The sequence below is a fragment of the Alligator sinensis genome, unplaced genomic scaffold (assembly GCF_000455745.1).
Source record: "Alligator sinensis unplaced genomic scaffold, ASM45574v1 scaffold937_1, whole genome shotgun sequence".
NCBI classification, from domain to species: Eukaryota; Metazoa; Chordata; order Crocodylia; family Alligatoridae; genus Alligator; species Alligator sinensis.
The window spans coordinates 1,739,439-1,763,308 of NW_005842257.1; the positions used below are offsets into that span (position 1 = coordinate 1,739,439).

Consider the following 23,870-nt stretch of genomic DNA (forward strand, 5'->3'; position numbering starts at 1 on the left):
AGGAGGCACCCTGCACCTCCATGGGTTTTCCCCCCTACTACTGCATGGGAATTCACTCCCCTCCTACCCACCAGGGCTACAAGATCAGGGCTGGCATCTTTTCAGCATGGCACATTTTAATGCTGTTCCCCTGCAGGAGGGGGTTTCTGCAGAAGGGAACAAGGGTGCAATTTTTTATTTATTTCTTTATTTTTAATTCTCAGGGGTGGTAAGTGTGCAAAGCCACTTGAAGCCCATGGGGCTGCCCAGGCACAGCTAAGGATCCAGTTCAGCTTGCCAAACCTCTGCAAGAGAGACAGAGAAAGCCCTTGAGACCCCAGGCTGAGCACAGGCTTGGCAGGGAAGGGGGGAAAGATTCCTTTCACTTGCAAACTAAGCAACTTTGCTCTGGAGATCAGCATGAATATGAAACACCTCCTCCCCCGAGATCACATTTCCAGCATCACTTTTTAAAGGCAGGATGAAGCTTCAAACTTTCTAGCCAATTAATCAACACTTCATTCACTGGAACACAAAATATTCCTGTTTATCCCAACAGCATGTTACAGCATGAACAAATGTCAAATTTCATAAAGCTAAACAGTCTGTCCTGCTTCATTTTAAATGCACTTATCACAGGACATAAATAAAACATAATCCAGATCATATGTTTGTCGAGAAGTTATGGTCCTGCTCTCTCAATGACCCTTCCCTCGGAGGAATCCTGTTTAGTCAAAGATTTTCTTTGCCAGCGCTGCAATTTATTATTGTGAAACTTTGCTTCATTAAAAAAAAAAAACCCCAAACCCTTGCTCTAACAATAAATATAGTTTGCTTAAAAGAACCATTTATTATTTCAAGATCATGCATGGTTTTTTTTGCAGGGCAGCTTATAACCAAACAGTCAAGTTATCTTTGCATTGCACCGACACTCAAAGCTGCCGGTGCTAACAAATGAGCTGCGTGGATGCTTTTTAAACTGTATTCCTTGTACTTTATGCTGTTCTCCTCAAGAAGTTAATTCTAGCAACAGTGTAAGAAAGAAAAAAACCCGGGGTCCCAAAATGCAGGGCCCTGGGGGAGTGCAGCCAGGCTGCAGACCTAGAAGCTATTCAGGTGGAAGCAGCCCAGGTCCCCTCTCCTCCTCTGCAGAAGATCCAAGAACTATTTTATATATATCTATGTAGATATATCTAGATATATCTATCTATCTATATACATATATATCTATTTTATATATATCTATGTAGTTATATCTAGATATATCTATCTATATACATATATATCTACATAGATATCTATTTTATAGATATCCATGTAGTTATATCTAGATATATCTATCTAGATATATCTACATAGATATCTATAAAATAGTTCTTGGATCTTCTATATCTAGATATATCTATATAGATATATGTATGGCACAAACACCCTTCTTCTGCTCAAAAATATCACCTCTACCCAAAGGACCTCGTCTGCCTATGTCCTTAGACTAACACGACAACCAACAGCCCTATATATTGCACCAACGTTTTTCTCCGAATAAAACAGCGCATGAGGTTCCCCAAAACTCCCATCTCCATACTCACCTACTTACAAAACCTCTCTTTCTTCTTATCTTTTTGGCTTTTAAGTCCAAAGGAGGTTTAAATCAAATGATAGTCCATGTTCCCCTTCCCTCCCCCCCGACCCTACAACCAGTTTCTCCCACTGAAGCCGTCTTGGTTTCCCTCTGCTACTGAGTCCTGGCGCTTAGGTGTAATTCTAGTTTCACAGACATCCTCCCACTGCTGACATCATGTGCACCACCACCCTTTCCCTGCAGATAACCAAACAGTGGAGAGAGGAGGAAAGCCCTGGGAGTTTCAGCCAGAAGCGATGTGCCTTTAAGAGAGCTGAGCACAGCAGGATTCAAATGGCAGTGCCTTCAGCTTCAGGCTGATCTACAGCAGAGGTGGAAAGCACTATCCCAGCATCGCCTTTACTCACCTGGTGAGTGGTGACAGGTCCCACTGGAAAAGTTACACTCTATATGCCAGCTTTGCTTCCCTTCCACTTCTGTCCCACGCTCATAAAGAGCTACGGGCGTGAGCCCTTGGAAACAGCCGCCCCCTCTGCCTTATCACTTACAAAGGATGACTCTTGCTCCCTTGATCATTTCCTCTGGACTTCTGCTTTTTATTTTATTATTTTGCCAGGATACAAGCACTACGCGCACCCTGCATACCTGCAGGTTGTGGGAAACCAGAGCGGCCGACACAATTAAAGACAACCTGTTCTGCAAGTAGACGGCGCGAACGAGGTGGGGCTTGGCATGTGGATAAGGAACTTCCCCTGGGGGATGCCTAAACTCCAGAGAAGAGATTTTGGCCCCCCACACAGACATGAGGAAACGGGAATGCACATTTTGACCTGCTGGCTCTACTCAAACAGGAGGCATCTGTGTATGGGAACGCACTGCCAAATCTTTCTGCAAGCAACTATTAGTGTAATTAAGCATACCAGCGCTACATGGCCTAGTTAATCTTCCCTTCCCACCCAGAGAAAGAGAGTCCCTCTGAGGGTTACCACCCTAATCCCCACCGTGAAAAGCACTGTTAGGAAATGAGTTCTGCTTCTTTTCTTTCCCACCATGGGAAAGACCTAAAGTCCCCCATGCAAGGTACCCAAGGTGGGGTCCTGTATTCCCATATGCAAGAATACCCTATGCCCCCACAACTTACTGGGCCCCAGTGCTGCACCCCACTTCCTTCCAGCATCACTCCACTGCAGTCACGCTCTCAGGGTCTCCCCGGTCATGACCACCTCTGGGAAGCTCACACAGGATAACAGAGCTGAAGATCACTTTGTCTTTCCCACTGAATCCTTGTGGGGCTATGGTGGCAGGAGCAGAGTCCCCTACTCATGTCCCAGACGCTCAATATGCAGGTCTCCCAAGTGTGATTTTCAGCCTGTTCTATCTGCATATGGACTGGCCAATTTTTCCCCTACCTCTGCTAATCTTGTGCATCAATGCAAGCAACTAGGGGGAAATCCGGGATGATTGGACAAATTACCCAGACAGAATATATCCACCCATATCATTCTTAGACTCAAGTCTCAAGTCTTGAGTCTTGACTCAAGTCTAACGGTGATTATTAATAGAGAACCAGCAAAAAAAAGGGTTGTCAGATTCAGACCCTCTAAAATAGCCAGTCACTAGGTTTGTAGACTCTTCTGCCTTCTTATAAAGCAGCAATAGCACTCACAAAAGGCACCGAACATTTGCAAGAGAGTCTGGTTTGACAGCCCTGGAGAGGGGGGGTTTCTATTTAGCTCAATTCACACACAACAGGGGCAATATGCATTGGTAACCCTTTACAAGGGCTTGCCTGCTTCGCTCCCCCTCCCCACTCTGTTTGCTCCTTCAACCGGACTGGATATCAACCACTAAACTCAACCAGGGGGAATGAAAAGCAACTCCTGTTCTCAGTGGTATCTGCTCTGCATTTCGCTGCACAGATGCAATGCATATTGCCTTTGCAATACAGGAGTATGAAGGCAAAAAGGTGACTTTGGTGCTGCATGTTGAATCCATGCTACGTAATGCAAGCACTAATTAATGGGGGTGTAGGTTGCAGCCATGTTGGTCTAAGGCAGGGGTGGGCAAAATGCAGTCCGGGGGCCGGATACAGCCTGCCAGGCCATTCTATCCGCTCCATGGGGCCCATAAAAAATTTAGAAAATGAATAGTTATCTGTCCCTGGCTGCCTGTCATGCGGCCCTCCATGGCTTGCCAAAACTCAGTAAGCGTCCCTCTGCCCAAAATAATTGCCTGCTCCTGGTCTAAGGACGCAGACAGACAAGGCAGCCCTAATTAATAGCACTTACTACATCTATACTGCAATGGCTCTATGCAACCACATACTGTATTCGATTTGAATACATGCTGCAAACTTACTAGGACTTTCAAAGGTATCTGTAAAGACATTAAAACTTAAAAGACCGTAATACAAATCAGTGGCTGTCCAACATCAGCACGAACACTACAATATTTAGCATTTTCAGCTTCAAAGTGCTTAATTAACTATATTAGGCCTTGCAACATCCCCTTCAGGGAGATGCTCTTTGTATTTACAGAGTGGTAAACTGAGGCACAGAGTGACTTGCCCAATGACACAAAGAGAGGCAGAAGAAGTAGGACAAGCATAAATCAGGATCTCCTGACGCCCCGGTGATGTCTACACTGCAACCCGCCTTCTGCAACAAACCAAAGGCGGGCTGTAGCTGCCTACTGTACCTTCATAGTCTAGGCACAGGACACAGGGCGTGCTGCTGCTACGTGGTCGTAAATATGTTCAGATGATTGTGCCTGCGCGCAATGTCACTGTTCAAGCTTTATACAGCATCTACTTACATAAAAACTGTTGAGAATAAAGTTTGCTCTGACAGGGATATGTGGGTTCACCATGCTTATCTGAAAGTATAATATTACATATTTTATTTAAAATATAATACATCTAAATAACTCAGTTAAGATATTAGCTCTTAACTTGCATGACAGAGAATTTAGCTACTTAATGGTATTTTCCTGTAAGTCTATCACTTAGCTGCCTATCCTCTAAAAACATTTACGTTCATTCTCACACAGTTTCCATTGGATCTTAAACATCTTAAACATGTTTAAAATAAAACAAATCACTCTGCCGTACTGTCCATTTGCAAAGACTAATTATGAAATCAGGTATGGACAAATAATACCTAGTCCATCTGATGATCCACAATTACAGATGAGTAAATTAAGGCGGGTCCCTGCTAACATCTGAAAGTAATAGATACAAGTCATAAGGGACAGAAAAGCCTCTGAACACTGGAGAAAAATCAAAGGGAAAGAAACAGATTTGCTCAAGCTACTTTAAAATCAGATTTTCCAAATCAGGGGCCAAATCCAAAAGGTTTGAAACTCCCACTGAGCACATGCGAATCCTACCCCAGGCTAAATGTTTCCTAATTTCCAGTTCCCTTAAAATACCTTTGCAACAAAATGCAGAGAGAAGCAAAAAACTAAATAAATCTGGAAACTTTATGCGGACTTTTAAGGTCAGAAGAAACAATCAGAAATAATTAAAATGTTTTCATGAGAGTTTGGCAATGTATATCGCTTTGAACCAAATGAGTAAGCGCACCTGAGCTAATAAGGGTTTTTTTCAAACTCTTTTCCAACCACAAGCTTGCCAAACCCTTAATAAGCCCATCCAAGGCTCCCATTTCACTTAAAGGGAGGCCCATATAGCTCTCCAAGTGCAGGATTGCTTTTTTCAAAGCCAATACCAAGGGAAGACCCTCAGAGACGACCACTAATTCCCCGCACCACAGGCCGTGCAGAATGCCACTGCCCAACAGTAACATTTGAACGGCTTTTCCATGTCAACTTTGGACGTGACCTGTACATTTTAGAAAGCTAAACCCAGCAAAATTCATCAAGCCATGTGACCGAGCAAAAGAGAAAAGCCTATTTAGGGATGTATAAACATCATCAAGGAAGCAACCGTTCAGCAGCAGTGATGTACTAATCATTAGATTAACCTTCACATGACTCCCTCTCTTATAGATTAACCAGTAGACTATTCTTGTCTATCGGTTTTATGGCAATAGTAACGACCAGCTCCAGCCACAGACTGGGTCCCACGTGCCCAGCACTGCAGTGAATACAGAACAAATAGCAAGTCCACACCTTAAAGAGTTTGCAATTTAGAGCGGAGTCCCTGCCTTGCATTTCAGGAAACAGGCTAGGAACAAATATGATTTATAGGAAGACTGCATACGTGATTGGGGGCGTGTTATAAGCACGGGGGGTGGGGAAAGTGCAAAGTTTAGGTACAGCAACACAAGCTTAATTCAAATCAGCAACGTGAAGAAAACAGTGAGAGAGAAGAAGCAGAATCAGTCCTGGTATGATGCAGGTGCACAACAAAACGACGCCTCCTTTCCGCTGGCAGGAGGGAGAGCACAGTTTGCATGTCCATTTATGCATCACCACCACTTATTCCCTGAAAAGAAACTTCTATAACATAATGAAAAACCCGGGGAAGATGCTTTGAGTCATTTCTGATCTGCAAAGAACCCGGTTTATGGACCACACGACTGCACCAAACTGGAGGAAGTGAGACATCCAGGAAGGAAGAGACCATTAATAGCTAGTCATTTATCTGCAATCCAGGCTTTAATGAAGTAACTCAAATTAGAAATGACTGTATGCAGTAGTACACGTGTGCATTAGCCAGCGACTCAGGGATCCCAACTTTGTTATACTGCTTCAAGCAAAATAAAGACATATAAATGTGTCGGACTCTTTAAAAGAAGCTTCATTAAGAGAACAGAACCATTCGTGTGGCTTTAATAGCGGATTGAAGTCATCCATGAAAGGCGCTATGATTTTCTTAGCAGAAATATTTGCTTGAAAAATGCCCTATGAAAGCATTTAAATAAGATGCAACTTGTGAAAAGTTTTGAAGAAACCCTCCCATCTTCATCTCTTATTCCTGATAGAAGTGGAGACGATGCACTGTGGTAGCAGGACTTTAAAATCAACGGTCTGATTTCATTGGATTATTTTATGTCTTGATCATTTATACTGGAGAGGTGTTGGCTCGGTGCACCCACCTATCATGGGCTAATTCCCCAGACTATCTTGAAATCGGGTCTAAAAACTTGGAATCTCAAAATACAAAACGTCGGGCTTTGAGACTGGTTCGACTAGCCAGGCTCGGCACACCCAAAAGAACGGGCACAGACACAGCAGAACGGTGCTGGGGATGAACACAGGACACTTGTGACCAGAAGGCAATATTCACTTATAACCACATCCATCTTGTGGTTACGAAGGCTGGAATCCTTTGGCTTTAAATATGCCATAAATGATCACCTGGCAGTGCCTGGAAAGTGCCGATTATGCCCTTTCTATTTTACTGCTGTAACCAGAGTTTGCTCCTTTCAGAAAGGATGTTCAAGCTAGTCTGTGTGTGCACATGGCAAGTAAAGAGGTTCTTTAAACTTATCCACTAGCTGAGACGCCATCACTGGGTTTCGGGCTGGTCGCACCGTGAAAAGAGTTTCTATATATGAAATCTTTCGACTGAAGACAACCTGTGCAGCACATTTTATACTTAAGAAATATTTATTTGAGTATCTCCAAATAAAATCAAACCGTGTTCTCCCCCCTCACTTTGTCCGCAGTAAGGGGAACAAATATCTTGCAAGGACTATCTAGACCAATATAAACAGCATCTCTCTTTGAACAGGTCAAGCTTAAACAATACTTTGCATCTGGAGGGAATTGCATTTCACAGAGTGGTCTTATTACCAGCCCTGTGTTTACATTAAATCATTGTGTTTGCTCCCTATCTGGATTCTGAATCAATGGCTTCTCCTTGGTGAGAAATACCACACAGTAACAGAGCTCTCTGCATAATTAGATCAACTGGCTGGGAACCCAGTGGAAATGCTATTGTATTCCAAACAATTGAACTATGCAGGTCAGGACACTTTCATTAGGTAACCATTCTGCAGGAGAAAACTCTCAGCATCAGCATTTAGACACCTTTCTCTTAATTTCTTAAAAGCTTATCATAAGCATTATCCATTTGCAAAGCTAGCATGCCCTACCAACCATGCTCTGTAAGGCCACTCTGTAAGTGGCATTATTGCAATTTCTGTAGACTTGATGCTGTAATGAATACTATTTTTTTAAATTTGGGCTTTCAGGCTACATTCAGCGACAGGGGTGTGTGGATTATGAGCCCAAGTTACTTGCCTCCAAGTGCTTAAAGTGGAATCCATCTGAGCCATATACACTATAACGCGTAGCTAATATGCAGTTCATTTTCCTCCGATTTGCACTTTCATCTCAGACGAACAAGGCACGTTCCATAAATGATGCTTCAGAAACTGCTCCTCCATTTCCAGAATAATCACTGCCCCAGAGCCAAGTACTTGTATTGGTTCTGATTGCAGTCGATGCCAAGCTTGTCCTTAATTTCACTGGTGTAGGGCGTGTATTAGGAATGAGGATAAGTCCTCCAAAAAATTCTGCTGAAATACTGCATTTCATCTAATGATCCAGTCTGTTCAACAAGGATCAAAAAAATGCCAGGCCCAAACCTACTTGGCACAGCCTTCCCCAGCTGAGCAGCTCCTAATGAGGGCAGGCACCCTGACTTCATGAAGATGACCTACAGGACTGAGTGATGATGAGTACTCGCAGGAGGAAGCTTTTGCAGGATACAGCCAGTGGCTATAGTAGGGAGCTGGCCCTGCCAGCCCCCATGCAGAGAGGAAGCCCCATTTATGTTACGTGTGAACAGACCATTTCACCACATCGGTTTACACAGTGGGTGCATCCACATGTGCTATTAGCAGGGAGCAGTGAACTTGGGTGCAGTTTGCATTGGAGTTTATTGCTCCCGGGTGCAGCATTTACACATGTGCCTGGGACCGCAGCACACGGAGCAGGGGTGGCACAGCAAGGGCCCTGTGGGGTCAGCCTGTGAGCCCGGAGCTGCTCCCCTGCAGCTCAGTGTGCTGTGGAGGGGCTGCCTGGGGCACGAGGGTACTTCAGTGCGGGGCTAGGTGGCAGCTAGTCCCGTACTGTAGCACACTCGTGCCCTAGCCAGCCCCGGTCACCATCTACACACACGTTGCAGTGGAGTAAATAACTCCACTGTGAGATAGTACTTATGTTGAGCAGGACTATCCTACAGCAGTTAATTAGTTTAGTTGGGCCTAACAGTGCCGCACATGTAGGTGGAGATGCTTTACTGCAGAGCTAATTAGTCAACTCTGCAGTAAAGCATCTCATGCACTCGCTGTGTGCACCAGCCAGCTGTGGGGCAGACTGAATGGTCTTTGTGGTACTCCCCCCACCTCCCACATTTTATGAATATGGGCTTCAAGAGCTTCTGAGGAGTGCACGTTACCAATGGGAAATAAAATAAAATAAAATAAATGCAGCCCTCTCTGGGTTAAAATACGGGATGGAAAAAGGCAGACTGTGATTACTTCCCTGGAACAGAGTCAGAGCACTGTGGACTCTTGCTAAGCACCACATCTGAAACTTTCCCACCCCAACAAGTATCAGTGGATAGCTGCACACCAATTTATCACATATGTCTAAAAACAGGAAAACCCCGCTTGTGGGTTACACTGTGACTCGGCATCTCCCTCTCTCTTTGCCGAAGAGGCCCACGCATATGTGCAATGCAGCTATCTCGGAGGGTGGAGCACAGTGAGGATTCCCTTAACCCTTTAACCAATACTTAGGGATAAATCTCACCAGGCTTTGGATCCAGGATGCAAACAATATAACAAGCTTAACAGAAAGCAGATCATTTTGACTCCATGAAACAGAGCAAAGTAAGAATTTTCCTGCAAACCCAACGGTATCAACGCTTTGGGTCTGAAAAGTAGTTGGATTTCTCATCCTCTCCCGCTGTTCTGCATCCTTTACCAAGCAATGCATTGCTTCTGCTGGTCACAAACCTACTGACAGACCTCCTCTTCTGCCCCTTCCGATATATTTCCAGCTTGGACTAGTTATTTAAAATTAATTTGGCTAGTATTTCTAGCCAAAACGCACGGCACAGTCTGACAGGGAGGAAGAATGTGGCAACACATCTGTGCTAAAACTAACAGCTGTATGGCATACGGAAGCATCGTTCCTCCAAAACCCAGCAGTATCTGTTCACCTCTGTGCGCTGACTGTATCTCTTTTCTCCTTGAAACGAATCTACCCCTAGTACCTCCCCTACTGCCGTTCCCAAACACAGAACCACCCTTTGTGTAAAGAAACCATTTGCGCATTAGTCCTTAGCTTCCTCCTTCCACGTAGGCCTGTGAGCTCATGTACTCAAATTAGGCACAATTTCAAGCAACTTTACTGGTATCAAAGCTTTCCCCTATCCCTGCCTCACTTTCAGAGTCCCCCTCCCCTGTGATTTGTTTGCTAAGCTGTATCATTATAATGACAGCACGATGGACAAGAGTCATTGGACCTAATGGTCTACCAACATGTCCATTATAAATCCTATCATTGATTGGCACACAAAACTCAGACTGCCAGGGTGTGGCTGCTGCTATCTGGGCCTTGCCAACTTCAAACCTGAAGCTTCCTAACATGGCTAGTGTTGAACACTGTAACCCCACAGATACAAAAGGGGTTAACTGAAAGCTGGCTCTCCCAAGTGCTTATGGTGCATTGAGTACTGGATACCCCCAGCCCTATTTATTGCAGTGCTTTTAGTACTTTCCACACCTGTGCAGGGCACCCAGAGCTTGAACAGTATTTGATATTAAAGCTCTAGTACTGCACACCCAAACTTCTTACCTACCAATTTGCTTACATACAGCTTGTAATCAGTTGGTGTTTGCAACTCCATAACACAGGGCGAAGGTGGGAATCTGCATCGGCTGGAACCAGTACCCGGTTTAGCAATTTATAATCTCAAATCTAGTGCATGTATATACATGACAGCAAGTCCTATGACCAAACGTGGCCCTTGCATTAAACAAAACAGGAGAGAGGAACTGAATTGATTTGGAGGATGTAAAAGTATGAAGACAAGTAATGAAGGGAATCACTTAGTAGCTGCCCAAAGAGAGAAAAAGACAGTGAGTGGTAAGCTTCAGAGGGATTACCACGCTGAATTCCTACTGATCAATCTCACATTAGGCATTTTCATGAAGCCGTGGGCATTTTTATACCTGTTGTGGGAGCGGGTGCTTTAAAGAGCGAGCCGCACTAATTGAAACAGCCCGCACATCACGTACATCAGTGTCCCCGTGCTAAAAAAACAGCAGTAAGGCGCTTTGAACTAAAGCTCACCAAACATGTTTTATTTCACAGCACCCTGCCACCATTTTTTCAGCACAGAGACATGCAGGGACGCTGATACACGCGGCGTGGAAAACTGCCAGAACGCGTTAAATGTCCAGCGTGCTGCAGCTGGATTTCCAGCGTGTCGGAGCAGGCTCCACGCACATGTATAGGACCCCCGCGTTTCTAGAAGCTGAATACGAACCTACCAGTGCTTTTTACACGTTTGAAGGATCCTGCGAACTCATATGAACCTTTGTCAAAATAAGGGATGCAAGAAAAAACGAGTTCACAGTGAGCTCGGGACTCAAAGCAGCAGTGGCTTAAAAATGTACACATTTCCACACGACATACAGAAAAAATACAACTTACTTTTCTAGGCTTGACTTTGTCTTGTAAGTCGTACTGGCCGATTCCTTTATAACTGATCCCAAGCCACCAAGGGATTCCTTGTTTATCCTGTAAAATGGAGAAGGACGAGAACTACGATCTTACCCAGATCTAGGTAAGAGTATCTACACATTTCATCCTGCCACAAGCATCTGTGGGCTGGGACAGTGAATAAACTTGCCATCAAGCAGCAAGGTTGTTATTGAAGTATTAATTTCTGCGCGCTCTCCATTCAGCACAATAAAACCCTTTTGCTCACGTCGCTCAGTTATCTAGGATTTGCTGCTCATCAATTGAACTATTTCACCTCTCTCAAAAATATATATATATTTTCAGGTAGAAATGTAGGCAGCTACGTTAAAATGCTGCAGGGCTGGGACGGCAGAGAGTGGCACGGGTGCCAGCGGTAGCTGCGTTTCACTCGTGAAGCCGACATCACTTAGGAACCGTCTTCTGTGCATGCCATTTCCCTAATCTCAATTAACAGCATATCATGTCTCTGGAGAAATGTTAACTGCTTAAAAAGATATAAGTGATAGCCAGCGTGATCCCATTTAATTAGACAGATACAAATTTAGCTCCTGATAAGATTACTGGAGATTTCACTAAAAATTCCCTTCTGTGTTCTTGGGCACATAAGTGATTTTGCTGTTTGCCAACAGAAGAGTTCCTATAGAACAAGGAAATAATATATGGCTCAAAAACCTACTTTTTAATACTTTCAGACAGATAGCCCATGGTTAAATTATTCCTTTAAGAGGACGATGGTACATCACGAACAAAAAAATCATGCCACTTATGGACACGGACTGACCTTTACTCCATAGTAATGGACTCCATAAGTGGGCAGGGCTTCCACCACTTTCATGTACCTGCAAACAGATTGATAGAGATGAATTGCTCTGCAAAGGATAATGTCTCTTCATAGGTCTTCTTCTGCTTATGAATTCACATTGAGTTATTTGCCTTAGGCAGGCAAAGTCTCCTAATGAACAAGGGCCCTAATTCATGCAAGGCCCCAGCACACACAGCTGGAGACAGAGGTGACACGCGGGCCCACCCAATGGTGACAGCAAAACTCCAGAGTATGTGAGACAAAATGCTGCAGACTAAGTTAAATCTTGCCCACATTTCCTCTTGTCCAAAGTCCAGAAAGCAAGGACTAAAATGACATGTTCCTCTGCTCTTTTCCAAAACACTGAAGGAGCTGCTTATACTTATTTAATTCTACTTCCTTAATTATTAATTCTACTGACTTGGCCAAAATCATCACCTCAAGAAGAAAATGGTTTGTAAAATAGGACTATATGTACCACTGTTTCATTAAATATTTAGGTGACTCCATGGCTTAATGAACCCCTAAGAGGACCGTTTATTCTCAGTTCCCGCCCAAAAAAGCACTAGGATTTTCTAGCAAGACTTTCACGGATATGCAGAAAGCTGCAGTCACACAACTGAGTGGGGCCAGTTTCACGCTGCCTACCTTATGTAACTATGCAGCTTGCTATACACCTCTAGGTCTGTACTCTACCCTTCAGTCGTCTCTACTTTGCCCTTTGAAAGTCCAATAAGCTCAGTGAAGTTAATGAAAATCCTTGACCTATTTAAAAACCAAATTCAGCCCATTTTAAATACTAAATATGCATTGTGTTTTCCCTACAGAGCTCAAGGCAATCCTTTTGAGGGGTGAAAACTAACTGTTAGCAAAACACAGTAGGGAGATCCACTCTTGTGGAGCTGGCAATAAAATGAGGTGATAAGCATTTTTGCATATCTAAGATATTTAAACAAAGAGCTGAAAACCTAACTGAGAATTTGTGAAATGCAAAATGGGACTTTGATCCCGAAAGCTTGCAGAAAAGGACAATTTTCTTGCCATTTTCCAGTTGGTCTAATAAAAGGTATCATTTTGGAACCACGAGTTCTAGTTTTTTTGTATGAAATGCAAAATACAACTTTGCTTTAGTTTAACTTCAATATGGTTTAAAGCAGGCAACAGGTTTATTACCAGAAACATCATTGCTACAGAAATGGGGAAAAGGTTCACAAGGACTGTGGGCATCGGCCCAGCCTGCCTTATCTTTTGACAACAAAAAGGATTTAAAAAAAAAATGCCCTCCAGGTGAGTGAATAAGTTTTATACTCACTGAACAATGGCTTGTCCTCTGCTCAGGCCTTTAATATTTATGTAATGCTCAATCGCTCTGTCCTCACTGCAAAATAAGCACAGAAACCATTTCAGAGGCTCGGTGATTTTTTTAAAAATATCCAATGTTTGATGAAGTTCAGATGCACGTTCAGCGAACACAAGATATTTCACTGAGCATTTCTCACTGTAGCTTACACTTGATCCCCAAACTTCATTAGTCAGAATGGACCTTCTGTCCGATCCTTCACAGAGGACAGAAGGTCTCAGATTGCTAATCAAGTCATTGCCTCAGATTAACCTGCTTTTATATACAATCTACTAATTGTATACAGTCCTATCAAGAAGCACCCACACTTCAAATGACAAACGCTGCACACATAAAAAAGATAGTTATAAAAATAAGGATTTTTGCATTCTTACGTATTTTTCTTCCACTACAAATGAAACAACGGGTTATCATCACCAATAATCTTTGCACCCTTCTCCCTCTCCTAGGCTCAGGATTTTCCTCTGCTAAAAGTAGACATAAAATTATGCATTCAAACCTTAGCCACAAAGAATAAAAAAATAAAACCAGGCTAAATGAGTTAGGTGCCTGACACAGGCAAAAAGCAAAGGCTTATCATAAGCCATTAGTACAACCCTGGAAATGACATAATACAGCAGAGCCTCGAAATAAAACCAATTAGGGGATAGTGGACCGAAGTCAAGGGGCTTGATTACAAGTATAATGGTCTCTTGTATAATCTTGTGTATTCATACCACACGTGTGATAGCCCTTACCCCTGCGTGAAATGCATTCAAGTCACATCACTGGACTAAATCTGTGTTTCAGATGCTCCAGGGCTGTTTGGGCTCACCTTGTTATAAAAGATAGGAGCCATTTGCAAAATCCAGACCTAGCAGGAACTTGGGTTGCCCAAATCTCTCCAGCATTTGGTGCTGTTCTGATCCGGAGATGGTTTGACTAGCTGCACAGCATAATACTGACTGGATTTCCATTGCCCTACACGGTGAAAGTGCTCGAAGCAGTTGGGAATGACGTGGTCAGGATCAGCCCCATGTACAACCCCTTAGAGAAGAGGTGTCAAGCTGATGGCATCATTCCCCACTGCTACGGGCATTTAACATTTCTAATATCAGGAAGGAGCTTACCAGTAGGCAAGTGATGGATGCTCCTGCAAAGTCTTGGTAGGAAAGACAGGCAGCGTCTTCAAATCTTTCCTCGTGTTTTCATCGCTAAAAGAGATGAATAATACGCAAATTACTGCTGTTGAATCATCCGCGCCGTCATCAGGGTCAGCAAGAAGATCGAGCGGCTGGGTTTTAGCTACCCAAGAACCGGTCCCTTCGCCCCATCTCCTGGCTGTCACAGCAACGTAATTCTATCAGCCTTCTCACATAACCGCTCTGCACAAACCGGCGCAACGTAGATTGGTGCAAAAACTCATCGCGAATGCGATACGACTATTGAGGCAACAAAGCTGCTGAAGAAAAGAAAAGATGGCATGTCTCTGCTGCGGAGCGGTGGCCGAGTTAGGAAATCTGCCCTGAGCAGCTGCAGACGGGAACCAGAAGAGACCGTGTCATTCTCCAGCTTTACAGGTTCATTTTTTGGTGGGCGTTTACCACTCCCAACAGTAACCTACCCGCTGTAGGCGCAAAAAATATTTGGCAGTCAAAAAAAGATCTAGAGCAACATTTTCTAATTGAACTAGGAAACTCAAAAATTTGTTGCAGGACCGGGTAACTTTTGGCAGGCCTGAAAAAAAAAAAAAAAAATCGAAATGCACAAGGCACCACGGTTTACGTTGATCTGAGCAGCCGGTCTAAGCCCAAACCAAAATGTTTCCTTTCAAGCTGACAGCCCAAAATTCAAGACTGGTGAAATATTCCATTTTGAACTACCCAAAATAAGTTCTTTTTCTGCACTTGTTTTATTCTACAGAAAACTTTGCTAGAGTTTTGGGGGTTTTTTTGGGGGGGTGTTGTTTGGTTGGGGGGGGGTTAAGCTTTTGAATCGGGTGTTAACATATCTGAATTTCCCACAAGACACAAATTCCATGTTTTGACCTTAAATTCTGTGATAGAAGACAGATATAAGCGTGAACTTTTAAGGGGGGGAAAAAGGCACCCACTGAAGCTATCGACTGGAGGCAGCATGGAAACGGTTAATATTTTCAGTTGACATGGTTCATTAATTAATCAGCTGAAGGTTGCACGCCTCATTTCTGCAAAATTTCTGCATGCTTTCGCAGCGGCAAGAGCAGGCACAAACATGACTCTTCTATGTGAGGAATGCAGTGGTCTGATTCAGTCCCATCTGCTTCGGTATCCGAGTTGCACAGGTTGGCTGGTTTCATGGAGGAGTTCATTTCTCTCTCTCAAAGCTCCCCTGCAGATGTGACTCTCTCTTGTGAAAGATTTTATATGGGCGCATTATTCCCACTCCTCCTGAATGTCTTGGCACATGCCACATTGCACATCACAGAGGAGAACGGGGCACCGGCATCGCCAACTGGGTTTTAACATTGCAGTATGCCTGGGACAGGTTTCCTTCCTTGGAAGGAAACTCAGCGCTGGGGGCAAATGTCATGCTAACTGCACTGGAAATTAAAGGCATGCCATTCAGAGGGCATGCGATAGTAGCCCTGCAAGGGTCTTCCACAACATGCTGACCGAGGGAGACCACCTCTATGGGTGAAGGACTAGCTCAATCCACAGCCCATTTATGCTTCAGGTTGGAGGAAGCTGCCAACAAGAGGGTCCATTAGTACACACTAGCTGTTATTTCTGAATTTCCCACACCACTTGCTTCTGCCAGGCGTACACACCGCTTTCTGCACCCAACCAGCACTTGGCTGCTCCAAACAGACATATCCCAAAAAGAAGGGGAAAAAAAAATAAATAAAAAAATCAAGCTCTCTTTCTAACTCTCAGCACTGCCAAACCTCACGGTATTATTCTGGGGACAGAAAGGCGGCATGAAAATCTCCACTTCTATTTAAAGAAAAAAGCGACATGCTTCCTCTAGCCCTCCTGGTAGAGGGAAAAGTTGAGACACAGAAACCTAACACACCGTCAAGTCTCTGAAGCCAGAAGGCAAATAAAAGCAGCCAACATTTAAGATAAAAAGAAAGAAAGCCTGAACCATAATCTTGATGCTGAATCCCTTTGAAATGCACTGCACTTGGGAAAAGCTTGGGCAGGCAAGTTCCCGTGAGTTACTTTGCTGAATAAAAGGGGCCATGCATCCTAAATAGACCCAAATCCACACTTATAGACACCTTGTTTGGGAGTTTGGGCAGCATCTTTAGTGGCCTCCTAATGAGATGGCTTGATTTTCAGAGGTGCTGAGATTCAGTAAAAGTAATGGGTGCTGTGGGTGCACAGCAGCTGCTGCGTGCGCTCGCCTGGGTGGAACAGAAGCCAGTCTAATAAAAGAGATCACATTTACCCAAAAAGCCTTGTCGGCCTGTGTCCTTAAACCAACACGGCTACAACCTACACCCCTTTCTCCGCGGCTGTAGCTCATCCCAGAAAATGTAACAAAATCTGCAGCCATCTCCATCACCTTCGCTGGTTGTGCTCCTTTGCCCTTTGGTGAGCAGCACAACCCAGCGTGGAGACGCACCTGCAATGATTCACGGCTTCATGGCTAGGAAGAAAACCTCCGCAAGGAGGGACAACCTTTCTCTTTCCCGAAGTTCACTGTCACAGAGAAGGCAAAGCACGTTCTCCCCTCCTGACTCACTTCCCCAGGCCCTAAGAGAGACCCACGCCGTTTCTGAGAGGCAAAAAGGCTACATGAAATTTGAATTATTAGCCGCTGCAGTTTGGGTTTTTACCGAGTTTGCAAGAAGCCCCCATTCTTCCACCATCTCAGCTCCCCACAAAGCACAGTAAAGTGCAATAAATGGTTTTTACTACGCCCTGCCCAGCCCTGGGGAGGATACAGAAGCCGCTCCTGTAAGTGGTGGTGTTGTTCCCCCCGGCAGGACAAGGCAAGCCGGCTCTCTCGAGAGAGCAGAGCTGGAATTCAGCTGTCAGGACCGAGGGGCCCACTTGCATTTCATCTGATTTCCAATACAGAGGGGCGGCCTCTTAACACGCTGCTGTTGGTGCCTGGCACAGCTCCAGCACTTCAACTGCCCTGAGTCAAGAGGACCGCATTTTTGGCAGAAGGGTTTGCTCCTTTCCCAGGAGAAGAATACACAGAAACGCTCGGTGGAGGTGTTTCTTTTCCCGGGGGAAGCGAATGAAAGAACATGAGCAATTGGGGCTCTTTTCACATCTTTCTTCTCTTTTATTTCTCCCCTAGCAAAAATCTTGCATGACTTGAATTGATCTGGGCAACTTAAATGAAAGGTACCTGAGGTGCTTCTCACATATGGCTTTAATTTGCATCTGGTGTGTGGTCTGTATTTAATCTTCTGCTACAACCAAGCTTAGGGTAAGACGCTGCTCCCCGCCTGCACATACAGCTCTCCTTGATCTTTGTGGATTTGCCGTGTAGACCAGAGGACAGTACGTCTACCAATGGGGATTTTTTTTTTACCATCTTTAATTTTCCCTGAGCTTAATGAAGGGTGTGTGAGGCTGGAAGCTTACAGAAAAAGTTTTTTTTTTTGGCGATTTCTTAATTGGTCTAATAAAAAGTATCATCTCTGAACCACAAGTTCAGAATTTCTGCATTTTTGTCTTAGACCAACACGGCTACCAAATACACCCCCCCCACAACATTCAAAACAGGTATCGTGCTATGAATAGGACATCTAATCACACAAACGACCAGTTCCAGCTGTGAGCCCACATCTACTGCATGTGCCTATCTAAACCCAAGTTATGCATCTACTGCATGTGCCCATCTAAACCCAAGTTATGCAAAGTCAGCTGTGACTCCAAGTTTTAGGCTTGAACATAAAGATAGTTAAAATCCATCTGACGTCCCCGTCAGAAATTTGAGCGCTGAAGTCAGACAACAATGACATACTTTGCCTTAAGCATAGGACAACGAATTAAAAAGGATTTATAAAATATCTGAGCTCCCAGTATGGGCATCGTCGCAGCTTGCAATCTCGCCGGATACAACACTCCCTGCTAACCAGAGATTTACGGACATGACAGAATAGTGCTAATTAGAGGCATTTGTCGATGGACGCCCAGCCTCTTCCTTGTGCCCGCTGCACCATGTAACATCTTATATTGGCTACTAATGCAGTAACTCAAGGTAAAAGCTTTTGATGAAACAAGATGCGGCTAATGAGATTATCATAGGATGGAAGTATGAAGGACAAGAGCAAGCAGCACAATCGGGGCAGCAAAAGCAGTTACACTGGCTATGGCATGAAAGTCGAACAACTTTCACGCCAATTGTAGTAACTTGCTGGTAACTTAGGGGCTCGGACCTGATGATCTGTTTAGGTCCCTTCTGACCCTGAGCACTATGAAACTATGAATTTGGGGTTTAACCCATATGCTTCAGAAATACGAAGGTAGAGGTGTGCCTATCCCTGCTGACTTGCTTGGAAAACATGGACAGAACGCATAATTAATTGTAGCATCACGGTAGTCTACCACATCATATTTTTCTGGTATTCTCCAAGTCTTTGGTCCTCTCAACAATGTTAACTTTTGCTGCTCTCACAGCTATCGCAGGTCTTTCCAAGTATGACATTGTGTATTTGGTTCAAGGAATTTCTATTTTTGACTTGGGGAATTGGAGAGGCCCAGTGGGACAGGCTTTCTTTTCAGAGATGATGGAGCCCTTGACGTCGAACCCAGGCTAGCTCAGAGGCATTTCATGGGCACCCAGACTCAGATCATGTTTAGGGAGCTTTACTGTGGAGCACAGAAAGCAATAGAGTTGTGCATGCCATTCTCCAAGGACATTTTTAAAATGAAAAACAGTCTCTACCTCTTGTTCTCTTTTAAACATTTAGATAGAAATGGCTCAGGCCCCAATTAAATACTGGACACGGGGGGGTTATCATTTCTCAATCTGCTGTATGTCAGATTATTTGGCATATGTCAACACTTACCCTGAATCTTGAGACTCGCCAAGTGCGCCTACTTTAACGTGACAAGTCGAATACTATATGTTCTTTGCACGTGGGGTCCAATTTGGATCCTACTGCCAGCACTCGCATAGCACTGGAGTTGTTCTGGATTGACACCGATGCAAGAGAGGAGAATCAGGTTCACGGCCTGGAGCCGTGTACAGCTGGAAAACGGGATGGACAAGTGTGTTTTCACACTATTTTTGCAGGGAGGCTTTGGGCATGCTCTTTGGGAGGCTGCCTTAGGCATGAAGGGCAGCACGGGGACAGGCCTGAGACCAAGCAGCAAAGAGACGGGATGACAAGGGGTGAGAAAGGGTCTAGGTGGAGATACAGAGAAAGCTACGGGAACGACTGAAGTTAGGGAGAACTTTTGCAAGAAGAAACCCAAGCTCAGTACAAACAAAACCAACCCACACTAGGAAAGTATAAGCCAAGCAGAGGAGAAATGCAATCGGAGCAGGGTTTTCCAAAGCCCTCACTGAGATGGTCCTTTTTTTGTGACAAATGCCAGATGCTTTCCACGGTTCCTGCAGTCTCTCGGTCTGCTACCATGAGGTTATCCTGGAGCACTCAAGAAGCCGCTTTCCTACTCAAAGGGACCAAATCTGGAGAGATGACAAACAACCAAATCTCCCATTTACGTCATGGGAGATGGAGGTTCTCAGGACCGTCAAGAAGTCACCCTTCACCCTGCTGTCAGCAGGGACATTTGCCTGAGGAAGATTTCCAGGGCTTGGCCCCTTGATAACGGCCAAGAAAGGGCTGCACCGAGAGGCTACATCAGAGCAAACGCTTTCAAAACCCAGCATGCAAAATGAGCATGGCGCACAGATAAAACCTGGGGTTGTGTGCATCAAGCACGGCATCACTCGGGAGGTCTAACCCTTTCACTTAGCCTTATAGACAGAGAGGAGCTGGTAGGAAAAGCAAAGGACTTCAGGCCTGATCCAAATGCCAATGGCTCTTGCTGTGGACTCCAATGCAAGGTGGGTCATCTCCTTGGAGTCAGAAGGCTTGGGTTTTAACTCCAGCTCTGCCCCATGCCAGGTAAGTGGGCAGGTTATCTATCCTCTCTGCATCTCTGTTGCTCTTCCCAGGAGAAAAAAGTGGTGGGGGAAGATGCTTAGCAATCTTCAGGAGCATTCAGAAAGAAACTTTATACACTGACATGCTCCAAAATCCTCAGATGGAAGGCAATGTTATATTCTGAAAATTTACCGTACAAATCCAGTGTTCTACCGATCATTTGTAATGGGGAATGATGCATAAATATCTCAGCACCTGAGTGCCTCGCAATTATAATTATAAGCACGCTGCCCTGGTCTGATAGGGCAGGGCTATTATCCCCATTTCACAGCTGGGGAGCTGAGATACAGGGAGGCTGAGTGAGTTGCCCAAGGTTACACAGGAAATCTGTGTCAGAGCGGGGAGCAAACACAAATGCTGCTGGACAATCTTGGGCATCTTTCCCTTTCAGGTCTGATCCTGAAAGCTTGGTAGTTGGAATAAATAAGCCTTCTCTAACTCTGAACAAGAACTGCAAGACTATTTGAGTATGTGCTGGGAACGTTTCTTCATCAGAGCAGATGGGAAGCACTTTGCTTAGGGATTTGTTGTAGAGCAAGTAAAAATTGTTCACGGGGGCAGGATGCTAGAAAGGCCTCCCCGCAGACAGGAGCCGGTTATTACTAACGTTCGCGGGTTCTTCCTGTTCACACAAAAGTCAGATTAGCCCCTTTAGCCGTGGCTCTTTTGTAAGCGTAAAGCTTGTTATCGTAGACCTCGGTGCTGAAACCGGGATGCTTCAGAGTGTGTGCACGCACACAAAAGTATCCGAAGAACAACACGGGGCTAACCTAAAACTACAACAGCAAAAAGCAGCAGCGGAAAAGCTGCCATAACCGGCTCTCTCCCAGCGGCCCTTCCTCATGCAACACACGGGGGGAAAAGGGACCGCACCTCACTTTAACGCACTGGGGACATTCCCAGTGTCAAAGGTGAAGAAACCCGGAGGTTGCAGCCTTGCCTGGGCAGTGATGGGGACCTAGAGATTACAGCAGGCTGCCTGGCTCCAAGACGGTGATTCTCAATGAGGGCAACCCGAGGTGCCCCAAGATCCTTTCAAGGGTGCCATGCATGTTGCAGGGTGCCAACATGATTCCCAAAATAATCCCAGAGATTTCAAACAGGAGTCCTTTCTGACCTCTTGCAGCAGAAGAATTGCTGTAGTGTTTTTTTTGGCATTATAAACGAAGTGAAGACTAAAAGCTGCATTTTCCACAGGGTGCCTTGAGTCTAACAAGGCTGAGAAACATTGCCCTAACGTGTCCCTCTCTTTGGGGCTGCCGAGTGCAGGACCCGTGGCCCCTGGCCCTACACTCACCTCTTCCCTGGTCTGCCTCGAACTGAGCTCTGTACCAAAGGGAAGAGAGCATCTATAAACCCCTCTCCACAGCCTGCCCACCTTGGCTTATAGGTGCAGGACCTTTGCAGAGGGATAACGTTTGCATAGGACACGACACAGGATGCACACGGTAGCATCTTTGCAGCCGCTGCAGTCAACTTTGATATATTTATCTTCTGTAAAAATGCATGCTGCCTCACCAACCTCGCACATTAATATTAGCCTAAATATTAAGATCACACTGTGTGCATCATTAGGCCACGTGAGATCAGGCATTGTTTGCAGACGTCTTCTTTTTCTTCATCTAATGTCTTGTTTACCTCTCGCACAAGCATTTATACCTGTCTCAGTGCTGTCATTACCTGTCGTACAACGAACACGTATTTATTCTACAGCCCGGGAGCCTTCACCCCACTCATTGTAACAGGAGTGTGCATCTGTCTGGAGTCTGATCATTTCCAAGATTGAGTTAAAAGGAGTTACAGGCTCAATTCTTGCTTCCAAGCCATTTTGCTGAGCTCTGTGATTTTTTTTTTTACAGTCAAATCTTTCCATTTTCAATGCCTTTTCAACTTTTCCCCACCATGTATTCCTAGATGAAAGACCTGCACGTATAAAAGCAGCAGCTGGCTGTATTCCTACACATGCAAGACAACAACACACTTGCCTAGGTTTCTGCATGTGAGTAGAGTAGCCTCCCAGTGTAGGGGCCTACAGAGCAGAAATAAATGGGGAAAAAAACCACTGAAATCTTCTCCCTCTCCTTCTAAGTTTGAGTCATCTTAGGAGTTGCCAATAATAACAGTAGGTTAAAAAAATCCGGCCAGAAACAGGCTTTTATCTTGGACACGGTGACAAACACGACAGTGCAGCGGAGTGCAGCATGCAATGCCATAATGAACCCTCAATAGTCTAGACAGCAAAAGCCAAATGAATCCCTGGGGCAACTAAGTTAATGGATACACTAGGAGTGAATTTGGTCCTATATAATACAAATCTCATTTTAATGGACAACCAACCCAGGTAGCAAGCATAAGACAACAAACATGGGCAGGCTGAGAGCATGGTCTGCAATCTGCCTACTCCTTTGGTCTGACTCCTAGGGTACTGACCTTCGTGCAGGACGGGTCAAAACCCATTCCACCAAGACTAATTTTTTGACAGAAAATTGGGCTTTCAACTAAGCAAAAGGTTAATGCCCTGCAAGGACCGAGCAGGTGAAATAAAACATTCCCATAGAAATTCTTTTTTCAAACAGCTCTACCTTCAAGGCCTTTTGCAAAGCTTAGCTGCAGGGGAGTCTGAATAAGAGAATAAGAGAGGGTTTTTTTACATTGGATTAACCTTATTAAATGCATATATATATATGTGTGTGTGTGTGTGTGTGTGTGTGTGTGTGTGTGTGTATACACATACACATATTATATATGCATATATATGTGTACATATATGCATACAGGGGTTTAGGTTGTAGCCGTGTTGGTCTAAGGACATAGGCAGACAAGGTTCCTTGGGTGAATTTGATATCTTTTATGAGACCAACCCAAATAGTTGGAGAAAAGTTATTAAGCAAGCTTTCGGGTTCAAAAACCCTTTGTCAGGCTACGGAAGTTTTAGCAGTTGGTGTGTGCTCTTCCTGGATGCATACACACGCATATACACACATATATATGCACACACACATATATACAAATATATATATGCACATATATACACGCACGCATACACATATATATACACATACACATATACACACACATGCGTGTGCGCGTGCATATCACTCATTTCACTGCGAGTTCCCTACAAACTGAAAGAAATGAACCCTCCACTAAGGCCTGATGTTGCAAACTTTTGCACGTGTTAGTTTTTCCATAGTTTTACATAAAATGGGCCTATGTTGTGACAAGAGAGAGGGTCGCTTTGTTTAATCAGGAGGCAGTTAATGGATTACAAGAAGGTTAAGTGAGGTATTTGAGGAACAGGTTTATGTAGTGTTACTGCTGAAAGGCAAAACACATAATAAATCATTCAGCAAAC

At 44.5% G+C, this 23,870-nt stretch overlaps 1 protein-coding gene across 1 annotated transcript in view; it reads right to left on the minus strand.

Moving 5' to 3' along the window:
• FRMD4B (FERM domain containing 4B) overlaps positions 1-23,870 on the minus strand; it is a gene marked incomplete at its 5' end in the record, with an annotated part of 67,762 nt that overhangs the window by 18,888 nt on the left and 25,004 nt on the right. Inside the window, 4 exons of the mRNA XM_006027625.3 lie at positions 11,201-11,287; positions 12,033-12,090; positions 13,366-13,431; positions 14,523-14,606. Coding sequence (XP_006027687.1) covers positions 11,201-11,287; positions 12,033-12,090; positions 13,366-13,431; positions 14,523-14,606 — 295 coding nt within the window. The remainder of the gene's footprint in view (positions 1-11,200; positions 11,288-12,032; positions 12,091-13,365; positions 13,432-14,522; positions 14,607-23,870) is intronic.